The 25,847-nt window shown below is 31.5% G+C and overlaps 1 protein-coding gene across 1 annotated transcript; it reads right to left on the bottom strand.

The window, feature by feature from the left end:
• Positions 1-5,196: 5,196 nt before the first annotated feature.
• LOC133184685 (neuronal acetylcholine receptor subunit alpha-4-like) lies at positions 5,197-23,173 on the bottom strand. The gene is made up of 7 exons (XM_061319763.1): positions 22,640-23,173; positions 8,890-9,110; positions 8,550-8,659; positions 7,715-8,172; positions 6,886-6,972; positions 6,596-6,714; positions 5,197-6,489 (listed from the first exon to the last, which is right to left on the bottom strand). The coding sequence occupies exons 1-7, from the start codon at positions 22,704-22,706 to the stop codon at positions 6,025-6,027; spliced, it is 1,527 nt and encodes a 508-aa protein (XP_061175747.1). The 5' UTR covers positions 22,707-23,173; the 3' UTR covers positions 5,197-6,024.
• Between the last annotated feature and the right edge of the window lie 2,674 nt (positions 23,174-25,847).

Genomic DNA, 25,847 nt, shown 5'->3' with positions numbered 1-25,847 from the left:
TTATTTTCAAGCACAAGGTAAGAATCTTTCGATTTTCTTTGTAATATTTTTACAATTTTCTAATATATTATAGAGCATTGGGGGAGGGGGGATGTTTAAAACTTTTATTATTAGTATAACCAGTTTCGGTATAAAACAAAGCAAACCTTTACAAAAATAAAAGATTGCATCGTTTTAATCAGAGATGTTTTAACAATTCCTTTTCGGACCTCATATGTTCCATTTTCAAGTATTCCTCTAGGAGTTGTAAAACTTTTGATATTTTGATAACAAATATTTCGTTTAAGAGCAACCTCAGTGGATACAGCTTTAATACTAAAACGGGTGAATATTAGACTTGTAAAATTTCAAAACTTTGTTGATGGAATTGAATGTAGACTATGCGAACTGATTTATATTAATGAAACAAACGGTTCGCTCAAACAAGAGAATGTCGGGACATAGGTTTGAAATAAATAATCGGAGGCATCAAAAGCTTTGTTAACATTTCAATTCGCCAGACCATTCTATGAGGGGTAAAATTTTCGAAAAAATATATCATACAACTAATAGTCCCATTATAAACTCTCCATTCCGTAGACAATGAGAAGAATACTGGATCAGGAAACTGAGCAGTGCATTTCCGAATGATTGTAACGGCCACATAAATAATGTAAAGATTCTTTCAAGCCCTCAGTGTGCCATTATGAATGTGACTGGACTTTTTAACAATACACCTAGACGTAGGCGTGTCATGGTTATCGATCATACAATAGACCAAATATATACGATATGGTTTCTTTCGATTCACCTTTTCCTTACGTCAATAAACAATGAGGTCTTAATCACATTAGCACTAAACTTTACTTTTTTGAATGGACTATTTAAAGAAGCTAAAGCAAATCAATACGTGAATTCTTCAACTGCAGTGTTTGTTGATTAATGATGTTGCCCAACACAGGTTCTTTATAAACCGCCACGTGTGTCCAGAGATAATAATTCCGATTCAGCCCTTGGTTTCCTTAAACTTAACTTTGCCAACAAAGGAAGATGCATTGAACATTAGTTACATTCTTATTCATAAAAAGTTCAGTCTTGCATTCCACCATATTTCAAGGTGAAGTCTACACCCTGCATTTCTACAGATATTCCCAAACTGTTACTTCCAAATTTTCCAATTATAAGCAAATCTTACATTGGGTAGATATTTAACATCTAAAACAAAACCCTGTTAAGTGTTCTTGCTCTTCTTCTTCTTTCAACTATGGCCCCACTGGAGACGTCATTACTGGTGGTGCTAATATAGTTGAAAATAACCACCTAAAGCAATCATTTAAAAATATTATCAATACAGAGAGCCCTGATCTCTTAATTGGCGACAGAAGTCCATTTCTTTTATGAATTCTGTCGAAGATTATGCCAAACGTTGGGCGAAATATAGAGAGATAGATTTGAACATTTTGCCGGTCCGAATGGGTTAAGTGATTTAGAAATGTATTAAAGAATCGTGTTAGAAAGTTAAAAAGCAATTTGCAAACCTTCTATCCTTCCGTTTTCACTAAATCGGAGGTGATAAAAGAATTAGAAGACTACATAAACAATATGTTATGATACCAACAGACAAGGCTTGTAACAATATCGGTTTTTTGTAAGTCTCATTATTATAGCTGTATTTTAGAAGAACTTATTTTTCATTCTACATCTGGAAATCCAACTTACACTCACAATTCACTTTCTATGGATGAAATTCTTCAAAATCACATTGTAACACTTTTAACATCCCAGTCAAAAGAGGTGAGTTTGATCTACCCTATCTATAGAGATGTACTGGATTTCTAAACTTCATAAAAATCCTTACATACAATAATACATTTCCGGGTCCAGCAAATGCTCTACCAAGCCCCTATCTTTACTTCTCACAAAAAACATTAACTGCTGTACTGAAGAAACTTCAGCATATTCGAGAAGTGGTGTAAATCAAAAGTAGATTCTCAAACACTCCAAAGAACTTTTAGAAAATTTCAAATCACGATTTTTTTTTCAAAAGTCAGTAACATCAAAATGTATGACTTTTCTACACTTTATACAACCATTCCTCATGATAGATTAAAAACTAGGCTTTCTGATAACATAGACAACTGGTTTTTCAACAAAAATGGAACTCTGACATTTTCATATCTTGTGATTGGTCATCAACAAAATTACTTTGTTCAAAATCACTCTGATTCTACGTACAAGTAGTCTGAAGTTGATATTAAAAGGATGCTGGAGTTGGCAGCATCTATGTAGTCTTTGGGGACCAGGTCTTCAACTGATTGTAATTCCGAGCTGCACCAATTGTGCTCCTTTATTAGTCGACCTGTTTTTATATTTCTATGAAGCAGAATTTATTAAAAAAAAAAAAAGAAGAAAACACTTGCTGTGGCTTTCAACTCCACATTCAGATATATAGACGTTGTATTATCAATTGAGTTACTTTCATTCTTATCTGGACTCGATATATCCCAATGAACTAGAATTAAAGAGAGCTAAGTGTCTGTCACATCTGTTTCATATTTGGATGTTTTACTGACTGTAGACGATAAGAGCACTATAACTAACAACTAAACTTTATGACAAACGAGATGACTTCAGTTTTTCCATCGTCAACTTCCTTATCTATGTATTGATATTCCGCTGTCACCTGGATATGATGTTTATGTCTCCCAACTTATTCAATACCCAAATGTATGCTCTGAGTATGATCAATTCTTTCACCAAGGCAATTAAGTAATATAATTCAAAATCTTACCTCTAAATAATTTACTCCAGTACCCTTGAACATTTTCTACAAAGAGGTTATATATATGAAAAAAGGTGCTTTTTGTCTATTTGTTCATCAAAAACAGGAGTTAATTAACAAAGTCATTGTATCCATAATTATTGAATGGACATGTGGTCAATCAGACCAATAAAAAATGCAAGCTAAAGCCAACACAGTAAGAATCCAACCATACGAATTAATTTGGTGTGAATTGAGCAATATTCCATGTCCTTCTAAGTTGTATTCGTGTGCAATTATCTTCAAAGTACAAAAATGGAAAGCTGTCAATGTGACAGCAAACCAGGTTTTCTTTGTGTGAACAGTACTGGTATTTCTCACATTTTTATTTGCAAGAGTTGACTCTCTTTGTCGTGAATGACCCATATCTCTTTCTATATCCTTAGTAAGTTACCTGTAAAAATTTTAAATATTTAAACGTGTTTTGATAATTTTATACCATTATTGATAAAGTATGGGGCGACAAAGAAAACATAATGCAAATACACATATAAATTTTATTTATCAGATACTACCCCATAAAGTTGGTAATGTTATACAGGAAAAAAGCACCTTATGTCAGTTGACCCTAGATTGACCCCGGAAGAGAAATAACTCTTGTAAATGAGAATGTCGTCTATATAAAAACTTTTTATTTTGAAAAATGTAGGAGGTGACAGCCCAACAAAATCAATGTACCCTGTTAGGATATTTTGCATGTAGAAATGACTAAGTTCAACAAATGGCATTTTCCCCATAACTGATCAAAAATCAAAATCCAAGTACCATGCGCATCTCTGATTTATGTGCAATTGATATGCAGAATAAAAAAGTTTCTGTCTTGAAACTGTACGAAGAGTTTACCGGACAAATGGAGTTTTTCATGCCAACACATCACAAAAATTCAAAGAACATAAAAAATACGAAAAATTGATAATAGTACATAGATATCTACAAATGTAGATAAAGAACATTAATATGAACATGCAAAATGTGACGGTTGTCTTGCTGAAAGAAAAATTCAAAATGTGATTGCGTCTTCCCCATACGAGTGTATACGAGTATATACATAATACGAGTTTTGATTGTAAATTACTTCCGTATCATTATTGAATAACAATGTGTTTCATTTATAATATAATTTTATCATAAATGAATGCAGATTTATCAACTAATGCAACATTATTTCATTAAGTGGATTTTATATCAGGGCTACATGTATGTATAGTTATATTAGCTAGGTTTTCGAGCTGAAACTTGTTGCAGTGCATACAATGCTTTGGACATAAACTTTTTTTTTTAAATTTTATATCTAAATGTTTCCTTACCTTGACGAAAGAAAAATATTTGGGATTATATAATTTATATCCTGTTTCAATAGTATCTCCTTTGGCATTGCTTAGTCCATCATCAGCCTGAATTAAAGAGTTTTTGCCCTGAATTTTCATGTGTTTGATAGCAAATGTTTCTGCCTTTACCCAAATATAAATTTAAAAAGGAAATAAGTTTAACGAAATCAGATCTAAATGTACCTCCATTTATTCAAGTTATATAACAAGTTTCAGCTTCCTAAAATTCATTTCATATGAACATTGTTTTTTCTTCCCATTTGTTTCTTTTTTTTTCCTTTTCATCATAAACCTCTTTTTTTATCTTCATGCGATTTTAATGATTCTTTTGTTAAAGTGCATTTTACTCAAAATTCAATACGAAGGTGAACGCATACCATAATTTGAAAAAGAATAGATTATATCATTATCAATGCACTTAATTCAAAACTCGTCTTACTTGCATGAACTTTAGAAGATAAATTGAATGGCTGTGCATTGATGAGTGTTTTTAAATGAGCAATTTTTCTGCTTATGTACTTATTCAATTTCATCTAAATCAATAGAAACTATTGAACTTTTTTTCTTAAAGCTATATATGGTGTATCTGAGCTAAAAAATAAAAATACTAGACTGAGTGTAGATGAACATATTTTTTATTTACGCTCAAATTAAAATTTTCACCGATTTTGAACTTGAATAACCCCACGTTTCTATAGTTAAACTGACTTTAAACTGTGTCTGATATTTAAATGAGGAGTCGGTAAATAAATCGGGTATTGTTTAAATTTTTAATATCTAGGAAACGCGATCGATTTAAATTGTGTAATTTACAGGAAAGTCCTATCTTTATATAAAGTAATAAATTAAATAGAAAGATCTTTTTAATTTTAGTTTGTCTGAACTTATCAAAAACACGCCATATATGACTTTAATGAAATTATGATAACCTATACATGTATTTTATTGCGAATTTCATTTCTAAGATTCCCATGTTCTCGGCATTTTAACTTTGTCACCGAATTCTTCCACTAACGTATTTTCTGAAAAAATTCAGCTGTGTGGAGAAATAACAAAAACAAACAGTCAAAAAGTGAAAAATATTTATTAACATCTGTGACCAACTATACATTGATGATCCATTAATAATTTAATAATAAATAATAATGTATTTCAACCACATTTAAATTGTTCACACTCTCATATCACATTTCTGCATAGAAAACATAACATTCCTTTACAAACATATAGGTTTTATTTACAGGTAGCAAAGTTTTGCTACAGAGGTGAGGGACTTAAGTGAAGAACAAAGCAATAAAGATATCATTCTTATTGCATTTTTTTACAATTTCATACATGATAAAACAAAGTAGATCACATGTCATCAAATTATATTTATGTGCATGCATACATGATAAAGTATTTCTCATATCAGTTTCATGGAACCAGAATTTACCAGTGTTTTCTTGTTACCTAAAAGATCCTCTCAGTTTCGATTCTTCCGTACAATGCATTAATCTTTCATTTCATCTTACTTGTGAACAAATGGACAAAATATTGTATGTGTTTGTAAGTAAATTTTTTTAAATGAATAAATAAAGAGAAAGTTTGACGACAATAAATAACTTAGGGTTCACATTTAATAAACATGTATATTCCATTATTGCTGTAAGAATTCAGAAGTGGCATACTTTTATTTGCATTCTTGTACATGTAAAATAAAAGATTCCAAGTTATTTGATTTAATGTTTAAATAGAAGTGAAAAGCAAGCATAACTGACTAATTATAAATAAAATAAGTGTGAACATACGTATTAATTGTGTAAAATCAACACAAAAAAAAAGACAAATCAGAGCAAAATTTAAAAAAGAAAAGAAAATGATCTATTGGTTTTTTGTGAAAAGAGTGATTTTTTTTCAATTGATTCCATAGAAAATGACAATGATCATTGTTATGTTTATAATGAGATAACATAGGAAGAACAAGCGATCTGTAACACAACAGATAACCCTCCACTCTCTAACGTGTTTCTCTTTTCTCTCTGCCTTCTCTTTTTTATCCCTATGAAATTCCAGAATTTCACGTATTTTCCGAAGGTCCGTTGCTAGGCTTGATTTGAGTATATTAAGCCTGTCGTTTTCGTTGCTATCGGGAGAAGTATGGCAATTGTTTTGTTCAAAGATGTTCTGAACGCCCGAATTTTGCTGCAACCCCGTGTTTTGCATAGAAGGGGGTTTGGGCATTGTAAATGTTCGTTCCTCTTTTCCATCATTCAGGAGACGGACCTGAGAACACACTACTTTCTGAGATGTATCTGTCTGTTGTTCTTCGACAAGCTGATGCCGGATAAAAAATACTCGGGCAACAATGTCGATCATAAGCTGATACAAAGAAAAACAAATACCAATAGTCACGATGATGAATTATAAAATATTGTCAACTATATCTCAAACTTAAAAAACGGATATATTTCACATATATACTAACCGTTCGAAGCCAAGCAGGTGCGCGATTGATTCGAACACCTCGGAAGAACATGTTTGTCACTATAACAGCCAGAATTGTGGACAGGGTGATCATTATCATGCTCAAACAGAAGTAAGTTCCTGTGAGTATTTCAAAATAAAACTGTAAAAAGTTTTTTTTCAATCAGGATCAAAATAAATTGCTTGTTAGAAAAAATTGCTAAAAAATGTTTATTAGCATAAATGATAAATTCTTGCTCTTTTTGTGAATCGCAAAAAAATGTTGTACAACTTGCCCTTTCTGATTCTTACCAATCAAAGGAACACTCTCTGCGGCTTTTGGAGTTGATTCCGCCAGCAATAGTAACAAGACGAAAAAGGCGACAAAAACATTCATTCCTGTACAAAAATAATAAAATTTTCATTATTACCTTTCTTTTATTAGATAGTGTACTTGTACTACATATGTTTGTCTGCAATTTTCAGTAATGATTTTCATAAAAGGTCAACACAAATGTAATGCCCTGTTCACACGGAGAGTTTAATTCGCAGTAAATTAATGCAAAGTAAAATGATGCGAATTAAACTAATGCGAATTAAATTGCGTTCACACGAAAGCTAATGCGAAGTAAACTAATGCGAATTATAATTTTATTTCTACAAAAAGGCTATTCAGTGAGGCTATTATGACGCCATTTACAAATCACGTCATATTGTGCAGAGCAGATATACATTCTACAAATGTCATAGTCTCTGTACACATTTTAGTGATTAACATAATTTTCCTTTGTTTTCCACTCAAAAATAGCACAAGTAGCTATATTTGACCATCGACATGTGGCCTATGACTTAATTCCACCCTTACGCATGTGTCAAAATTTAATTCGAATTAGCTTCGCTTAGCGTTCACAGGGAGCTAATGCGAAGTAATTTAATGCGCAGTAAACTAATTCGAATTAAACTAATTCGTATTAAATTCTTCGTGTGAACGCGGATCAAATTTAATATGCAGTAACTTACGTTTAATTCGAATTAAACTCTCCGTGTGAACAGGGCATAAAGTTTATATGTATTATTCTTTGATATATATCAAATCAATTTTTTTAAAAAATCTTAAAGAAATACAAGCAGCATTTCATACCAAGAACTAATTTTGCAGGTGATTCAGGTGGAACCCAGAATATCACTAACGTCAGAAGGGACAACAGAGCACATGGTAGAATTAAAATGAACGTATAAAAAGCGACCTTTCTCTTGATCGTTATGTAAAAGGTAAGATCTGGAAAGGGTTGATTAGGGCAACATTCATAGAAGAAATTTGTTTTGTTAGCATAATTTGCGATAATGTCCCATTCCGTGGCACTAAGATAGTCTGTTACAGACATCTGATGAACATCCTGAAAGAAGTCGAGGTCCAGTTGAGTTCCATCGTATGTCCAAAAACCAAATTTCATTTTGCATGTCTGAGAGTCAAAAGGGAAATAAGTTGTACTGAATGGGCAGTTGCTACGGAGAATAGCTTGCGGCATCCACATGACTGAGCCATCATGTTCTACCACAACGAGAGCATCCCGTTTTTCTTTTAATCTAGGGTCCGCACTGCAAAAAATAGATGAAAATATTTTTCAATTGTAATTGATGATTTTCAAGATGAAATGGCGGGGGAAAAAAGTTATTTTTAAACTTGTAAAATTTTCATTAATAAATTGCTTAATCACATTAAATATTCGGAAAAAGCTTTTATTGGATTTTTTCCAAAAAAAATTTAGATGTGAAATTGAGATTCTTCAAACTATAAGAAGTATAAATATTGATTTGTGCTTAATTCCTTTTTCTCCTCTCGTTTGAATAATAACCACTCGGGAAATTTAAAGTGAAAACGAATCCTTTTATGTTTTGGAAATTGAATATTATAGTGATGAATCCTTAATGATATAATTTTGGCGTTTTTTGAAAAAAAAGATTACGTAACATACAAATTGTAAAGTTTTAGATCCGGTATCCAGACTTGTTCGGAGGGAACGCGAATCTTTTTAATTCCCTCGTGTTCATCTGGGTCCCATGTTAGCAATGCATCTTTCCAGGTCTAAAAGTGAGGAATAAAAAATTTGAAAATCAATTGGCTTTAGAGTAAAATCATTAGATTCATTGTAAAATCAAAACAAATTGCATTACAAAAAATTAAGATTAATGTGAGATTTGCATTGTACTGGAACATACACAATAATCATTTTTGAAGTTCTTTGATATAGACAGAAAACAATTCAGCAATGCTCTATAAATAACTAATCCAGTAGACAGCTGAATTGTACTTACGAAGGTTTCCCAAACATTTGTCTCGAAAACTTGATTTTTTTCGTCCACTTTTAGAATTTGGATCAAAGAAAGACCAAATCTAATGGTGATGATCTCGGAGGTGTTAACGACAGGTCTGCCATAGCGTCCAAAGGTGGCGTAACGGTCAAGGAGAAACTTTATTAGTTGTTTCTCTTTGGACACTATATTATATGAATCGCCATCCGCTGGAACTGTGGAGACTGAAACGGGAAAAAAAAAACTTTTTTGAGTTTCAATGCCAAAATCGTTATTATCTTCAAACCTTTACTTTGCCAAATGAAGATAATTGTGACACCATATTATTTGTTGCACAACACAGAAGTCGCAAGTAGCCTCTTCTATTCAGTTCTTTTTTTTATCCTCTCCCATGATGTAGTCAAAATTTTTATGTCTGGTAATAAAATAATGTTCCAATTAGGTAAAGGACAATGTCATAAAGGTATCCTAGACAATACTATAAATGTGTAGTTATTCTTGAATTTCTTCGATACAAGGTCATGGATACAAATATAAAATAGGGCAGATATCATCGGTGTATTTTCATTGAGATAACTTTTTAGAGTTCTATAGTATTGGCTTACCACGATACTGATTCTTCATATGGACCAAATTAAAGGAAAGCAAACTCATTGCCTTTGCTATGTTGTACTTAAGAGAGTTAGAATAAACATGACAGTGAAATGAAATATTGTTATAAATTCGAACTATTGGTGGTAATTGAAATCGGTAACAGGGAAATCAATCGTTATTTGGTACTTTGTTTAATTTATTTCTGATTGACAGATCCTTATTGTGTAACTGCTCTACTATTGCAAACAAAAATCACATTGATTAAGACATTATTATTATTATGTGACGCATGACCTGTTTTCATATATGATGTTATATTTCATATTTTATTAATCTTTTTTTTTTTTTAGAATTGTTTCATTATCTTACACACACGAAATATCGTTCAAGGTCTAGAGACAGCCAAAAATTTAAAAATATTTTCTTCTCCCTTTAGACTTTGGTCAAATATTATAATATATGAGTCAAGAACAACTCTTCATGTATGTAAAAGATCAAAATGATTCTGGCTTCAATAAATACATGTATTGCTATTTCCAAGATTCATAGCAAATGAATAAATAAAGAAATATCCGATTTCCAAGTTTGAATGGGTAAGAGATAGGCTTTGCTTAAATATAACATTTTTGATATGAAGGTTTTTCAAAATTTATATTGATACGTCTTATAAATATACACGTATGCCAGGAGTCAATATGTGGATCCTCTTATAAAATCCATAAAGGATCTTCATTGAATAAAACAGTGACTGCCACAAACTTGTTTTGTATGCATAACGATGAATGCTTCAAAGATCCGACTAACTTTTTCTTAAGCTCTCTGTTATTTATATTCAATGCGCATTTTCTTACTCTTCCTATCGAAATGTCACCGCTAAATCTGAAAAAAAAAATCTTGCCAAGATTGACTTTTGTTTTAGCTATGTTTATTTTGTAAAAGTTAAATCAATCAGCCTATAGCTAGCTTGGTAGATCGTGTTTTCACAATCCCATCCAATTCAAACTTCAACCCTTCTAAATGTAAAGTGCAACAACATTTTACTCGAAACCCTACAACTCTTAATGACTGATCAGAATTTTTATTTTTTATTAACCGGATGCTCTTAGAATATATCTCAAGCAACTCCTTTCCATGAAAACCAATCAAGTTTATCCTTAAGTAACCCCATCAAACTATACCATTCTCGAGTTGGTCAGCGAGGACGCGAGGGATAACGCTGCTTAAGTGGTTATGACGGCAGAAGTGAGAAATCCCATTCATCATAATTCCAATACCAAGGTTTATACGAATGCTATATGCCCTTCAGGGATCTGGTAAACTCAGTTTTCTTACCTTTTAATTCCAGAGGGACGTTTTAAATAAACCAATAGTAATTTGCTTGATACTGATACTACGTAAAAAAATTAGTATGGATGCCACTGCAAGCAAAAGGTATTTCGATCCAGGTTTTCTATTCACATGTACATATAGGTCTATACTTAAACCATATTAAACATAACAACTTTGCTTAAATACGACAAAAATGACTCGACGTAACATTTTTTTTCACACACACGCCCAAAAGAATTACCCATATAGACAGAAAGCAATTCTCTTTAGAAAAAGAGAGTAATCATTTATCCATAAAATATGAAGATAAATCATATCACATCCATAAAATGTGAAAGAACATGAGAGTGATTCCAGCCCATAAAATGTCCATGACCAAAAAGCGATTCTGTTGGCATAGAATCCCACATCTGAAGGTTGAGAGTGTGATTCTTAATCCATAAAATATCGCAGAACGAGAGAATGATCCCATGCCCATAAAATGTAACAGATCGAGAAAATGATTCTTTGCCCATAAAATGTCACAGACCAAACAGCGATTCTATAAGTATGAAATCCCACATCTGAAGGTTTTGAGTGTGATTCTCAGTCTATGAAATATCGAGACCGACAGAATGATTCCATGCCCATAAAAATGTAACAGATTGAGAAAATGATTCTTTGTCCATAAAATGCCAGACAAAAGTGATTCTATGCGCATAAAATCCAACAGCTGAGGGTTGAGAGTGTGTTTCGATGGAGAAAGTGATTCTTTGCCAATGCCAATAAAATACAACACATTGAAAGAGTTGGCCTCTGTTATAATGTCAACAGTTGATAGAGTGATTCCGTGTACATAAGATTTCGTGGACCAAGAGACTGATTCTCTGCCCCCCAGAAAACAATGAAGACCGAGAAAGTAATTCCCTATCCCTGAAATATCACACAGTCTGATGGTTCTCTATTTATAAATAATCATAGACTATAAGGAATGATTTTCTGCAGCCAAAAATGTCAAAGACCAGCCCAAGAGTTGAATTTAACTACAAAGATCATAGTGGAATCCAGTAAATGTTCTACCAAGCCTATTTCTTTACTCCTCGCTAAAATATTCCTGAGAAACTTCAGGAGTACTGTTCAACAATATATTCGAGAAGTGGTGTAAATCAGACGTGGATGCTCAAAAACTCCAAGGAACATTTAGAAGATTTGAAATCACAAAATTTTACCAATATCAATGATATCAAAACGTACTAGTTTTCAACACTTTATACAACTATTCCCCGCGCGCTATTTTCAAAAAAGGAACTTGTAATTTTACTTGCTTTGTCAAACGTCATTTGCAAAATATTTTGTTAAAAAACATTACGATTGTATACACAAGCACTGAAGAAACTTAAAAAGATGCTTGAGTTTCTGACTGACAATATCTATGTAGTTTTTTAAGAGTTCAGGTCTTCCAACAATCTGTCGGAATTTCCATGAGTATTAATCGCGCCCCGTTATTTGCAACCTATTTCTGTATTCATATGAAGCAGAAATTATTCAAAAACTTCTACATGAAGAAAAGAAGTCTCTTGCTGTTGTCTTCAGTTCAACATTTAGATATATCGACAACGTTTTCTCAATTAACAATTTTCATTTTCATTCCTACTTTAATTTGATATATCCCTCTGAACTCGAAATAAAAGATACCACAGAGTCTGACACATCTGTTTTATATTTGGATATATTACTAGAAAAAGACCTTAATGGTAATCCAACAACAAAACTTTACGATAAACTGAAGACATCGTCAACTTCCCTTATTTATGTAGCAATATACCCTTATCACCTACATATGGAGTTTATGTCTCCCAGTTGATTTGTTACGCAAGAACATGATTTCTAATTTCTAAATCGAGGCAAGCTATTGACAAACAAGTTGATGAAACAAGGATATCAACAGTCTCGATTAAAGTCAACATTTCACAAAATCTATGGTCGATACAATGACCTAGTCAGCAAATACATAGATATTTGATTTCAATAAAATGAATACTACTTCGCATATGAAACAGAGAACCCAACAATACACTGATAAGACTGACCAGTCGCATTGAATGGTTGTTTACGAGTACGACATTCGTAGTACTAAGCAGCAACACTTGGTCAGTCAGAGCTCATTAGTGGCTTCTCTGTTCATATGCAAAGTATTATTCATTTCATTGAAATCAAACATCCAATCGATAAGAAATATAGTGGTCAACTTTTGAAACTTTAGCATGCTCGACCAAACAAAGTGGCACGTTGTTATTGGAATGATAGTATCTTAACTGTGGTTCTTAACTTTAAAGTTATTAGATCAATTGTGTAATGTTCTTCTATAAAATGTGACAGACAGGCAGTGATTTTAACCGTAAAATATCTAAGACTTAGAATGTAAATCTCTACAAATTAAATACATCAGAGCAAAAGAATAATTCTTTACATATAAAATGCATTAGACCAAAAAGCGATGTTTTCAGTCCAATTAAAGGAAAAAAATATATTTTCCATAACTGTTTCAGATTGAGCAAGAGTGATTCAATATATCTGACCTAAAAAAGTTATTCTTAACATAAAATGTTCAAGTTTAGAGAGTTATTCATTATCCAAATAAAATGTTTCAGACTGAATTATTTACCATTACTATATCCGACCAAAAAAGTAACGATTCTTTATCCATTAAAAAAGAATAAAACTGAGATAATGATTCCCTACCTATAATCTATAGAATGTATTAAGCTTTGAGTACGATTTTCTATTCATAAAGTATTTCTGTCCAAGAAAGTGATACTCACCTATAAATGTAAGTTTTTTAGGACTTTTTACAACAAAATCAGGAGCTGCTTGCATCCAAATCTGTCAGTCTGTCAGTCACATCGACAGAGTTAAGTTAAAGAGGGCTTAGCGTGTGTTTATAACAACGTAGGAATTATTTAATAACATTGTTTTGGCGTGTACAGCCATATTGTTAAATGCAGCCATACGCTGAGTAAAACTCTAACAACTCTAATATCGGTATGCTTATGTTTAGATTCCCATATTGCAAGAAATTTTGGAAATGATTGTCTTTTAGTTATATTTTGAGACCAACGGATTGGTTTTTTTTTTTTTCGAGGTTAGAATTAAAATTGAATTACGAAATTATATCCCATCCGGAATTAGTACGCTGCTATACGATTACTTGAAACGTTATGAAGTGGATTGAGTATTTGAAGAAGTAACACCGTATAAGGTTGACTTAATTAAATCTTCTGAATTAGAAATAACCACTCAAATTTTGAAATAAATGACTCAAAGTATAAGAATTATTTTAAAGAGTATGATATATACAGCATAACATTGTCATTGCGTTTTTCAATGTGATATTTTTTAATATTATCTTTCGGCGGTTTTCTAAAAACAATACATAAAATGACTAGAAAGAGAACCTTGGCTTTTTGAACTATGACTCACTCATTCCGATAGCAAACCAAAATATTACAGATAATTATCTCACTGTTGTTTTTCGACCATCATATTATTTTCTACTCATGATGGCTGGTTCCATATTGATACAATTCATTAAGTTTAATGAACCCCGAATAGGAATGCGATTGCTGCGCTCCAGTGCGACAATTTACCGTACTGAATTTATTCTGATGATACCGAACCATGAAGGCAAATATAAATAAAACATCGTGTGACAAAATACCTATGTATATGAGATGGGATTCTGTGGTTCATTTACCATCTGCAATTTACAGGTTCAGGTTTCATTTCAAATAACCCTGATGTAAGTCTGATCGTTATAAATGATCATCTACAATCGTTATATCATATTGTATGTACGATTTATTACAATTTTTAAATACATAGCATTCGTTTCGGCACATTTATTCTGCAAATTGATGACAACATCCGATTTATAGTCATGGCCTGATCAAATCATACATTGTGTTGAGGACCAACAACACCCAACTATTAAAACCAAATGGAAAACTTGCCTCAGTATACACAGGTAATTGAGAGATACCATCTGCTGTATAAAAACAAATAAAAACCATCTTTCCGAAACATATTAAACTAATTGCACTACAATGATAATCAGAGATAGATTAAGAGTGGAGAGATATGAACCATTCCTAACATTAACATTTGCAAAACAATTTTTTCGGCAATATGTCTATTTAAAACATTGCTATGTCAGTTTGTTTGTTCTTAATAATTAACTTATTTGAATCAAACTTCAAATATGTTATAAAGATCTTATTAATACGTGAAATAATTTGAGATCCACATTTATACCCCACAAAGTATTGTTTTGTAGAGTCACAAGAGTTTACATTCACTTAAAACAACAACAAATTTTATTCACACTTCAAATTCTTATTACTGAGATGGATAATATATTTGCAATATATTTCAGGTAAATACACTGTATAAGGCAAATATTCTCTTTATTGTGTTCATATCTTATTGAGCATAAATAGGTAAGACAAATCAAACAAAAGAATTCCGGTAATGAAAGAAAAGTAAAAGTCAGAATATGATTTAAAGGTTGAAGACAACTACAGTGAAAAGGAAAGGGGTCTTCCCAACATAAAAATATTCCATTTGATTTATTTAAATGAGTCTGAATGCCACATTGACAATCCAAAACCCAAGACCCAGAGTTATACCACGCAATAACTTTCACGGAGAAGGAAATTGTTTCTCTTGTGAATCAACAAGAATCGAGATATATTGCTAAAGAGAGCATTAATTTTCTTTTTTGTCAATTTCCTGAGTGTAACTTTTGTTATTAGATAGTTTCCTCAGCATTGAAGAATTATCTAGTTATTAACTTTTTACATCTTTCGAGCAGTTAGGAAATTTTATTTAAAAAAAAAAAGAATTGTAGAACAAACACTTACATTAAAAAAAACATGTGCAATATTTAATAACAACTCCTTTTAAGTATCAAGGTTAGAGGGTCATTGTCAATTTTTCTTCGTGCATATCTTGAATACTGCCATTACATATACTGAATGGATACAAATATAAAGTCCAAAGTAAACCCAATTGGGAAAAGGGTATATAAAGTTCAGTATTTTTATTGTTTATTGTATTATTCTGGATTTATTGTAAAATTATTCTGGATTTGCCCTTATTTACATACAAGCATAAAAAAACAAAATATAAACTAAATTCGGATCTAACGAAATGCTAAAAAGTGTATATAATCCCTACGATAGTTATATTAGCGCTCCATGAAGAAATTATGGTGTAAGAAAAGTAGATTGTTTTTACGAAAACTGACAGAAAAGGGCCAGAGAGTAGTCTGTAATGGGTCTCTCGTGAAAAGAGGGTTTATCTCAATGCCTTTTATTTTCTTTTTGATGAATTTGAGGTTCCTTTGCGAGTCACATGCGACGGGCATAGGGAAAGAATTCATGAATATTTCAACACTTTCACAAAGAGCGTTTCTGTAGATAAATTAAGAATGATACATTACGTCATGCAGAGCGTTTATTTACAATGTCATTTTCAGTGTAGTGGGTCACTTAAAACAGATTTTTTTTTTCATTGTAAATTTTATTACTTTGCATAACTTATGTCACTGATTGCAGTCGATTTTTAAATTTTATATAATTCTTCGATTTCTATATTGTGCTAATATGAAAAAAAACGGTATGACATACTGTATATATATATTTCATGAGTTAGAAGTAACTTTTTTTTATATCTTCCCCATCCTATTCTCCATTTTGGAAAATTTTAAAGTTTTAAATGTTTATCTTGGAATAAAATATCCAAAAATGTCTTTCAGGAGCTGTTGAAAAATTACTTTGATATACATGATACATAGAGCGTACAGAAAATGTTTCTTTGTGAGAAATATTGCTTAATTTATTAATTTTTTTTTTTGAGGAAGTACATTTGCAGGGTTTCTTTGTGGTAATAACATCCCTTCTTTAATTTTTAAAGTTACTAGTAATCTGTGTAAATTGATATGATTTTATAATTTGGAATTTTTATTATTTGTTACGTCATTGCTTTTATATTAAATTTGACTACAAAGTATACTCCTTCTACCTGATCAATACATTGGGCTCAAGGCGTCTGTGACAGGTCGACAGGGGATGCTTACTCCTCCTAGGCCTCTGATCCCACCTTTGTGTTTTTGCCTTGTTCGTTTTCTGTTGTTTGTTTGTTAATTACTCTCAAACCATACAATGGTACATGAGGTACATGAACACATTTACATATATACAGAATACAAGGTCAAGTAAGGAAGAGTAGTATAAAATAAAAGAATATTGCTGAAAACATGCCAATATCTTTTTAACAAACAAAGACAGCTTTATCAGTAAGTCTACATCTGTGGTGGACATACATGTAAGGTTTCAAATTTATAAGTAATAGTATTTACATTAGAAAAATATTTCTTATCAACAAGTTTCATACGTTATGAAGAAAAAAATATACACTCCATTACATAATGGAATTTCTCCACTGTATGTATGAGATTGATCACTGCTCGTCATCTTCACCTTTTACATCGAGTTATCGAACTATGGGAATATAAATTATTTATCTGTGTAGCCTTCGTTACATTTAACTGCATTTTTTAAAAAAAAAAATTTAAAGTGGTAAGAACATTATCTTTTCTCTTGCTTGAATCTTTTATGAATTTTTTTTCCACGAGATTCCCAGTTGATATGCCTGTCATGGACTGACTCCATTTCTTCTGCAATATCCCAATATAAGTCCATCACTGTTGAGACTTAATGTTCACTTTAACTTATTTTCCACTAGAAATCATTAACCCCATGGTATGTCAATAAAGCCGACTTGGTAATTCGTTCCTTTTGTAAGGCGTCAAATTGGTATTTGTCGTCCCTTATTACGATGTAGAGGGGGGATAGAGTAATCTTATTTACCCAGTATAAATCTCGCCCCACTCCTTATAGGACCGTGAACGCTGATTGCTTTATGAATCAATTTGAAGTCGGCATTACATGAGCGCTTAGAAGATATGTCTGTTAATTATGTATTTATAAAAGCGTTTGTGTACGGAGGATAGCCATTTACTGTTACAACATACATGCCAATTCATTAAAAGCATAGAATTTATTTTCATAAAATATTTTTCTTCCATTTGCATAAGTTTGAAAGCAATTGCAAGTATGAGAATATTTGTACCTCACATATAAAAGCATTTGATTTGTTAGCACTTACTTAGTTTTGTTGAAAATATACAACTGTTTTTTTTAAATGACAATAAAAGTGGCCTAAAATTAGCAATCTATTAAATACTATCAGAATAAAGTAATGACAATACAGGGCAGACAATTATACAAAAATGGGACCTTTTTTACCACGACCATCTTCTTTGAGAATATTGCATATAACTCGTACTTTTTTCCAGTGCGAAGCAAATGGTCGTCTAAATGGTGTAAACATGGAATTTTCACGAAATCCATTCCGATACAGCGAATTTAATGAGACAAGAAGAAGTCCCAAGACAGTTATACATTAAATCAATATTTGTTGTAATTCATAGGTAGATGACATCTGCTTTGATTAGGATCCCAGCATTTTAACATGCAATCGTTTTCTTCATTAGTAATTGATTTTTTTTTTCTTTCCCTCAACAAAATGGAAATTTTACTTGGATAAATGGGGACCTCCACTAATGCAGGAACAGCAACTCTTTATTAAAGCTCTTCAATTATCAACGAAAACGATATCAGTCCTTGATTTCATTGCCATTACTTATGTTCATTAGGTTTTGTCAATATCCCTTTTACTGGTTTCCTGTGTTGGAAAAATTTATTACTTACCAATAAATTTGGTCGATTTATATCTGTTCACGTGAGGAGATTGCTTATGTAACCAAATGTTTTGCTGGCATTCTAAACTGGATCATGTTCTAAAGTATGAGAGCATTAACCTTTTGGTCTAAGGTTTTGTGGACTTATTGTTTTGTTCTATTGACAAAAGGGTAACTTATTGACGATCTGAATGCATTTGTACTCGTGCATATTATGTTTACGAAAACATCTCACAATATATAGATTTAATATGGTATATTATGTTTTCGTATCATGTGATCGATTTATGTGTATCTGCTTCGTATAAAGTTAAATATTAACAAATTTTTTTCTATATTAGATATTTTCTTGTTCTCTTGTGACTTTCTATTTCTTATTTTCAAACCAAAATAGATCAACTGAAATAAAAATTATGAAATTAATTACATTTCAAAAAATGAATCTGAAAATATGTAATGAAGCAGAAAATCTTAAAATTCCATTAAAAATTGTATCACATAAGACATTTCATACAACATGTTACAACTAAACATGCAAAGGGGTCAATTCGGACGGAAACATTGACTGGCTATTAATACCGTATAAATGTCCTCATTAAATCGTCAGTGGCGGACGAAGACACCACCGTTATAGAGAGGGTAAAAGCGATACTGCTGATGAGAAACTCAGTAAATTAACGTTCTGTTCCATTTCTTCTATCAAGCAAAGGGCTGCATCAAAAATAGATCAAAAGTGTATCCTATACGATTCATATTACCAATGCTATGATGAGCCAGAGTTCCTAAAAACAATGAATATTAAAAGTTTAAATATTATAGTAGTTTTTATTGATGTTACTGAATTGTCGTCTTATTTGTCATTTACCGTGACTATATCGGTTACATTATGTTTTTAAGAAGTCAAAAAATATCCTTACTCTCACTGAACTCCTTTCTATCCAATGTACCAACAGAACGTTTTATACTTTCTTTATTTTTATAAAAATCTCAATATTGTCTAATTCCTCCAGACTATATCTTATCAAGCGAGTTTATCAGAGGATTTAATAGTATTTTTTTGTATACGTGTACTCTTTTACAGACCGTTTCTTCTTTTTAATAATAGAAGGTTTTTATGTAGTATTTTTAAAAAATCGATCACCAATTGAACTATTTCCGTAGACCAGCTCTAATTCGGTAAGGTTCCTCACAAGACATGGTAGTGACTTCTTTTTTGTCTTCAATTGATCAATTGAACTCAAGTAATCCTATACCCTCAACACATAAAAATGCGTCTAGATTTTTTTTCAATGTTGATTTGTTGCCGAGAAATTCGAAATAATCAGGTTTTAAGGTATTGCTTTTTGGCGTCTTATTGGGAATTGATAGCCGGAAATTAAGAAGGATGAACGCAGGAAAACTAGTGTTAAAGTGTCATCTGGTAATGACAGATACCAGAAAGAGTTTGCTATAGAATTCACACATTATTTAAAGAGTCTGTGTTTTTTATCAGACAGGAATACTGGTTGCCAAGCTTGACATAAAAGACAGAAAAAAACGTATTGAATATTACAGGGAAAATATGTGCTTGCAATGCTTTAAGTCTTACTGTTAACCTCATAAAGCCTCTCAAAAGCTCAGATTGACATATTAATCCATGACAAAAAAATCTTATTCACGGAGTCCTGGGGTCAAATGTATATCTTTACACTTTTACCGTATTCATTCTTAAAATCAGAGTAATCTTGACTATATATTTCTTTACGTGCTCTTCATCGAAAAAGCAGCATATTATGTTTTAAACTGAAATACCGTAATATCAAACACAAAGATTGGTTGGAAAAAGTTGATCCTTTTTATGTAAACCATTGCTATGCATAACATAGTATTTAACCCAATTTATGGTTATAGTAATTAGTTCTTTTTGTTGATTTGAAATTAAATATGCACAGAATAGAAATAAATTTCCTTTTCAAATGAATTCCATTTCGGCACAAATTTATCTGTTTATCAACGCATGAATAAGTTCAAGAAAGAAAAAACTCTTTTTGCTTGCGTTTCAATATGCCAACATGGAACACAAACCTCTATCATTTCTTTTATTCTCATTAAAATTGTTGTCGGATTATTATCTTTTATTATGATTAAGATACGAATTTATGATATTCTACTCAATGTGTTCGCCACTTAATGTACATGTATTTTGCTGTAATAAGGATAAATTTCAAATCTCTCCGCAACTTGCATGAAATCTTCATATGTGTCTGCAAATAGGTTTCTTTTCGTTCTTTGACCCAAGCATAACTATCATCAAAAATGGCATTCAAAAGTCCGAACAAGGACATTGTTGTGTGAATTATTATGTGTAAAATACTGATTGTACATTATAAATCTGTTACTATGTGGGTGGACAATTTTTCAAATCAAAATATCAAAATAATTCAAAATCTTGTTTTCCCACTGCTACTTTTAATTTTAAAATTTTACACACATAAAAGATATAGAAATCTTGACTCTACGTTTCACTGAAATGTGTTTTTATTAATCCATTCTGTTTAGATTTCATAAGAAGTATATATAAAGGTTTTCAAAAAGCAGTATTATATATTTTTGTATTTTGTTGGTTATTGTCATCTAATCAAAAATTGAATTTGCCTTAAATTTAAATACAAACATAGCACATAGCAAATAGAATCTGTAAGGTATAATCATTTAAATAGAAGTTTAGAAGCCACTTTGGTGTGACTACAAACATATGAGAAAAGATTCTGTTTGATAAAATTAATTTAATTTCAATAATTAAATCTTAAAAGGATTTGCTATATCATTGAATTCACATCACAAGAATTATTCGACTTAACCTTATATTCTTACATTGACTATAATTCATCCAGCACACAGTTTTTAAAAATACATGGTTTATTTAAAGCCAGATTTAACTATTGCATTTTTGTATGCAAAGAAAGGTGTCATAATGCAAATTACCATTGACAGGACAGCATTGAAATATTCAGCGAGTTTAAACATCTTTTATCGATGATGAATCAACATATAATGTTGCTTCATGGATTTAATTCTGACTAAGTATAAACTAGAAAATATTAAAAAATACCAGTATTGTATTTGAAAGGTTTGGTCTTATACATATTCATAACCTACTGTATCACTTGCATGGACTATCTTTTCATATTAAGGACAGATGATACAAACAAAAAAAAATGGATGCCTGGATTGGTATACATTTTTGGGCTTATTTTTGTTGCAAATGATGCAAATAATGAATTTCTTAAATATTAAGAAATTGTAAACCTTCTATGATGTTCAAAATTCTACCTTCCTGCAACCATCCTTATTAATCTATACAAATATTTTTCACATCAAATCCCGTTATTGTGAAACTTTGAATGAAAAATAAAAAACTACGCGGTAAAACTTGTTCATTTTACTCATATAAACATGACTCAAGTTGTTATTTTCAAATATTTTGACAAAAATTTGTTTGTATCATTTGTTCTTAATGAGAGGGAAAGGACTGTGTCTTTAACTTTAACAGTGTCTTTAACTTCTCCGCTAATAAGATCAAAGTTTTAAAGGAAATCATGATAAACACAAGTGTTGCACAACCAATGTTATTGTGATCGAGTAACAAACTACCTTGCTGAGCCAGAGAGCTCTTTCTGACATTCACTATTCAGAATATTGATATATCCACTTGGAGCAGTGATCACAGGCAGCAGTTCTGTTTGAAGAATGTCATAAAGTCAAATTTATGAAGTGCGATTCTTAACATCTGAAGTAGGCCATTAAACTGTCTCTCTTAGAGTTTTTTGAGACGCTACTCCGCTTCTACGGCTCAAAATTACAGCACCGGACATCACAAATTTGTCATTTTTCAGTTATACTATACTATGCAATACTATAATAACTCTGCATAGTCAATAATTAAGATATCAAATAAAAGTTATTGTTAAGTCAAAGTTTTATAGCTTCTTTATAAGGAAAATATATGCAAATCAATAAAACTTCAGGTAAGTAATAAAATTGGCTTACCTGCAAGAAGCAAGAGGACTGTTAAAAGAGCTCCCTGGAATCCTACATCCTTACTACAACTTTCCATTGTGTAGTCTTCATGAATATGTTGCTAGATGGATTCATATGATTTCGGACAAACAATGCGTCTCTCGCTTATGAACTTTATAATCAAGACAGCAAATCTGAATGCTCTTATTAGCGGTCAATATATAAATAAATTACTAATTGCCTACAGTAGGCTACCGGTTAATAGTTTCCGATGCTGGGTACATTTTTCCAAAACAAACAACTGAGATTTTGAAGCTTCGCTCTTTAAATAAGCTTAGAGCAATCAGAACCTTTGAATTTTTTTCTTAATGAATGACGTATGACATGCATTATCCAATAAAATTGGAGATATGCGGTCCGCCTCTACTTGTCTATTCCACTCACACTTAGGTCTCAGGTTTTTAGATTTGGAACGTATGAAATATACTCCCGTTTCTAGCTTTCTGTATTGATTCCTACACAGTTGGAAAGAAGCCCCGCGATGTCACCAGACTTAGCTTTTTTTGTTTTTCTTTCCTCTCGATGGTTCCAGCGCAAATCAGTTGCAGCCAAAAGAAGTTAAAAGCACCCAAACGTTGTCGCCAGCCAAGTCACCTTTCCTATGCAGTGTATCAGTTAATTACATAAGTATCGATATAACAATAAAATAAAAGCACATATATTCGATGTATTATTTTGGTTTTTGATATTGTTTTTCTCTGCAACACGTCGAAGAAACTGCTAATGGATTTCTAATTTGTAACACGTCTGTACCTCCAAGAATCAATGAAATTTAAAGTCCTTTCTGGAATAACACTGAATGGTATTTACCTTACATTAGAACGCCTGCTCTTTCTCTACGTAATTTTTATGTTTGAATTAACATCATCTTCGAGGTTCGGATACTTCTTAGTTTTAAATGAGGATTGTCAATACACTGCTTGTCTCTACCAACAGCCTTAAAAATCAATCTGCTTTATTCTATCAAGGCTATTAGCTGTAGAAGATTCGCTGAAACTTCCTGTCTCATGTATTCACACATTGATACTTGGTGGATTTCAAAGGGAATTTACAACGGTAAGCAGACAAAATTGTTTCAGTCTTTTAAGGTGTTGTTAAATGCTTGTCATTTTCCATGCCAAGAAAAATCGAATTATTCCAATGTCAAATATTACCCATCGTACATACATCCTGGCCTGTTCTTGTGAGGTACAAAAACAAACAATGCACCAACCAATTAAAAGAATGCTTTCTTATTTGCAGATCGTTTCAAATTGTTGATATTTGATTTGGGCAAAACCTTGTACAATTAATATACCCGGGTCGACTTCGCTAAAAAAAATCTATACAAAAAGTCATTTCATCTCCAGCAGGATACCAAGTGTTTTTGTAAGTAACAATAATAAATTTTGGAATCGTAGAGACTGAACAATAGGACTGCAAAATTGAATATTTTTGTTAGCAATTTCTACTGCTTTGTGGCACCAAATAAGCTTGTATTGTATCAATTGAGCCAGGACTGTCCAAGTGACTGCCTACATTAAATGGCTTTATTTCGCGGTTGGATTCGGAAATATCTGACGATCATATCCCATCGATTTCTTTATTTTTAATTTCACCTCCTAATAATGTTTACAAATACTCTCAGCTACAACTGTTTCTAATTGGTCGGTGTATATAGTGTTATAAAGATTATCCTTTTACAGCTGGAAATGATGTCATCAGCGCCAATTAGACTGTGCCTTTTAGTGGGGTATACGTAAAGAAAGGTCTTCTAGCAAAAGAGTATATTTAAGTGGGGAACCATCAAGAAATTAAAAAAGAATAACAGAATTAGTAAATTGTGATATTGGAAGATAAAAAAAACATTAAAACCTGCAATTGTAAACGTAAGGTTGTTTAAAGTGACTTTTATATAAAAGATTGAAACAAAATGTTGAATATTCGATATAAATCATTACTCGGTACACCTTTAGAAAAGATGCACCGTAAAAACTAGAGTGCAAGTTGTTGAGATTTTTAGAAAAGGTAGTATTTTCTACAAATTAATGAATGATTTTTTTTTTGTGCATGTACTGATTATCTTTAAACATTTTATTTATTTAAAGTCGCAGCTTCTTTAAAAAATATATCCACAAATACTTGAAACAGTTTCAACATGGTATTTCAAATGGCAAGTATTATACATTATGAATAGTCCATGTTCATCAATTTTTTTTTTTTTTTTTTGTTTTTGTTTTTGTTTTTTTTTTGTTATCAGATTAACTCATCACTTTATTAATCATAATATACAAATGTTCTCATCTCTTCAAATACTAGTACCTATATATTCTCATAATAACTTAATTGATTTAAACCCATTTACCTAAAGCACTAGATGCGTCTACGACAACTAAGGGGGAAAATATATACAACAGTTTCAATTTAAATAAAATCACACTCAAGTTGAGTGTAATAATTATCTTCATCAGATGAAAGATTGTAGAAAAGAAAATGTATTCAAAACTAATAAAGTTCCTTTAGCAAGTGAAAGAAGAATTCAGCTAACTTGTAACATTTGGAGAAGAAATAATATAAATGTTCATACATTACCATCCAACTTGCTGTATTTGTCACTATATGACTGTTATACGATATCCAATAAAATCTCTTTACAAATTAGTAAATTTGGAATTTTTTGTTTTAAAAACAAAATGGAGTTACATTTACATACTACTTTTACTTTTATTCCTACGTACATTGTATTATTATCACAAATGTGGAACTAATTAAAAGTATACTGTTGCGATGATTCAGACACTGACAAGATACGAAAGGAAAAATTGCTTGAACACACATTTCTCTTAGAGCTCTTAAAACTTGTATGTTTTAAGCATTATGTGAATATGAATTTCCTTTTTTATCCAAGAATATCAGCATTTCTTTGGCTTTTGTACATTTGTCTGGTAACACATACACATTTGCAGCATTCATGTGTATTTTACTCCCATGTGAGCTCCGAACTCTTAAAAGGTAACCACGTTCATGACAAAATACGAAAATATTTTTTTTTTGCCTTTATTCCGAAAATATTTTAACATAAAATGCTTTATTTTTTAATATAAGGAATAATAGTTGGAACATTTCAGATACACAATACACAGTGCTTGTGAGCAGTTATGTTAATTTTTTCTGCAATTATTGCAACTATTGTTCCCAG

This window comes from Saccostrea echinata, unplaced genomic scaffold (assembly GCF_033153115.1).
Source record: "Saccostrea echinata isolate AGI-Se365-2 ecotype Australia unplaced genomic scaffold, CSIRO_AGI_Sech_v1 ptg000010l, whole genome shotgun sequence".
NCBI lineage: Eukaryota > Metazoa > Mollusca > Bivalvia > Ostreida > Ostreidae > Saccostrea > Saccostrea echinata.
This window is presented reverse-complemented; position numbering and strand designations above follow the sequence as displayed.

Bases quoted from the DNA above. Each gene is read 5' to 3' on its own strand.
- LOC133184685 (XM_061319763.1), bottom strand. From the start codon at position 22,706: ATGGAAAGTTGTAGTAAGGATGTAGGATTCCAGGGAGCTCTTTTAACA. The intron at 6,973-7,714 runs GTATGAAATGCT...ATTTTTGTACAG, and splicing joins ACCTGCAAAATTAGTTCTTG to GAATGAATGTTTTTGTCGCC. The intron at 6,490-6,595 runs GTTAGTATATAT...TCTTTGTATCAG, and splicing joins CACCTGCTTGGCTTCGAACG to CTTATGATCGACATTGTTGC.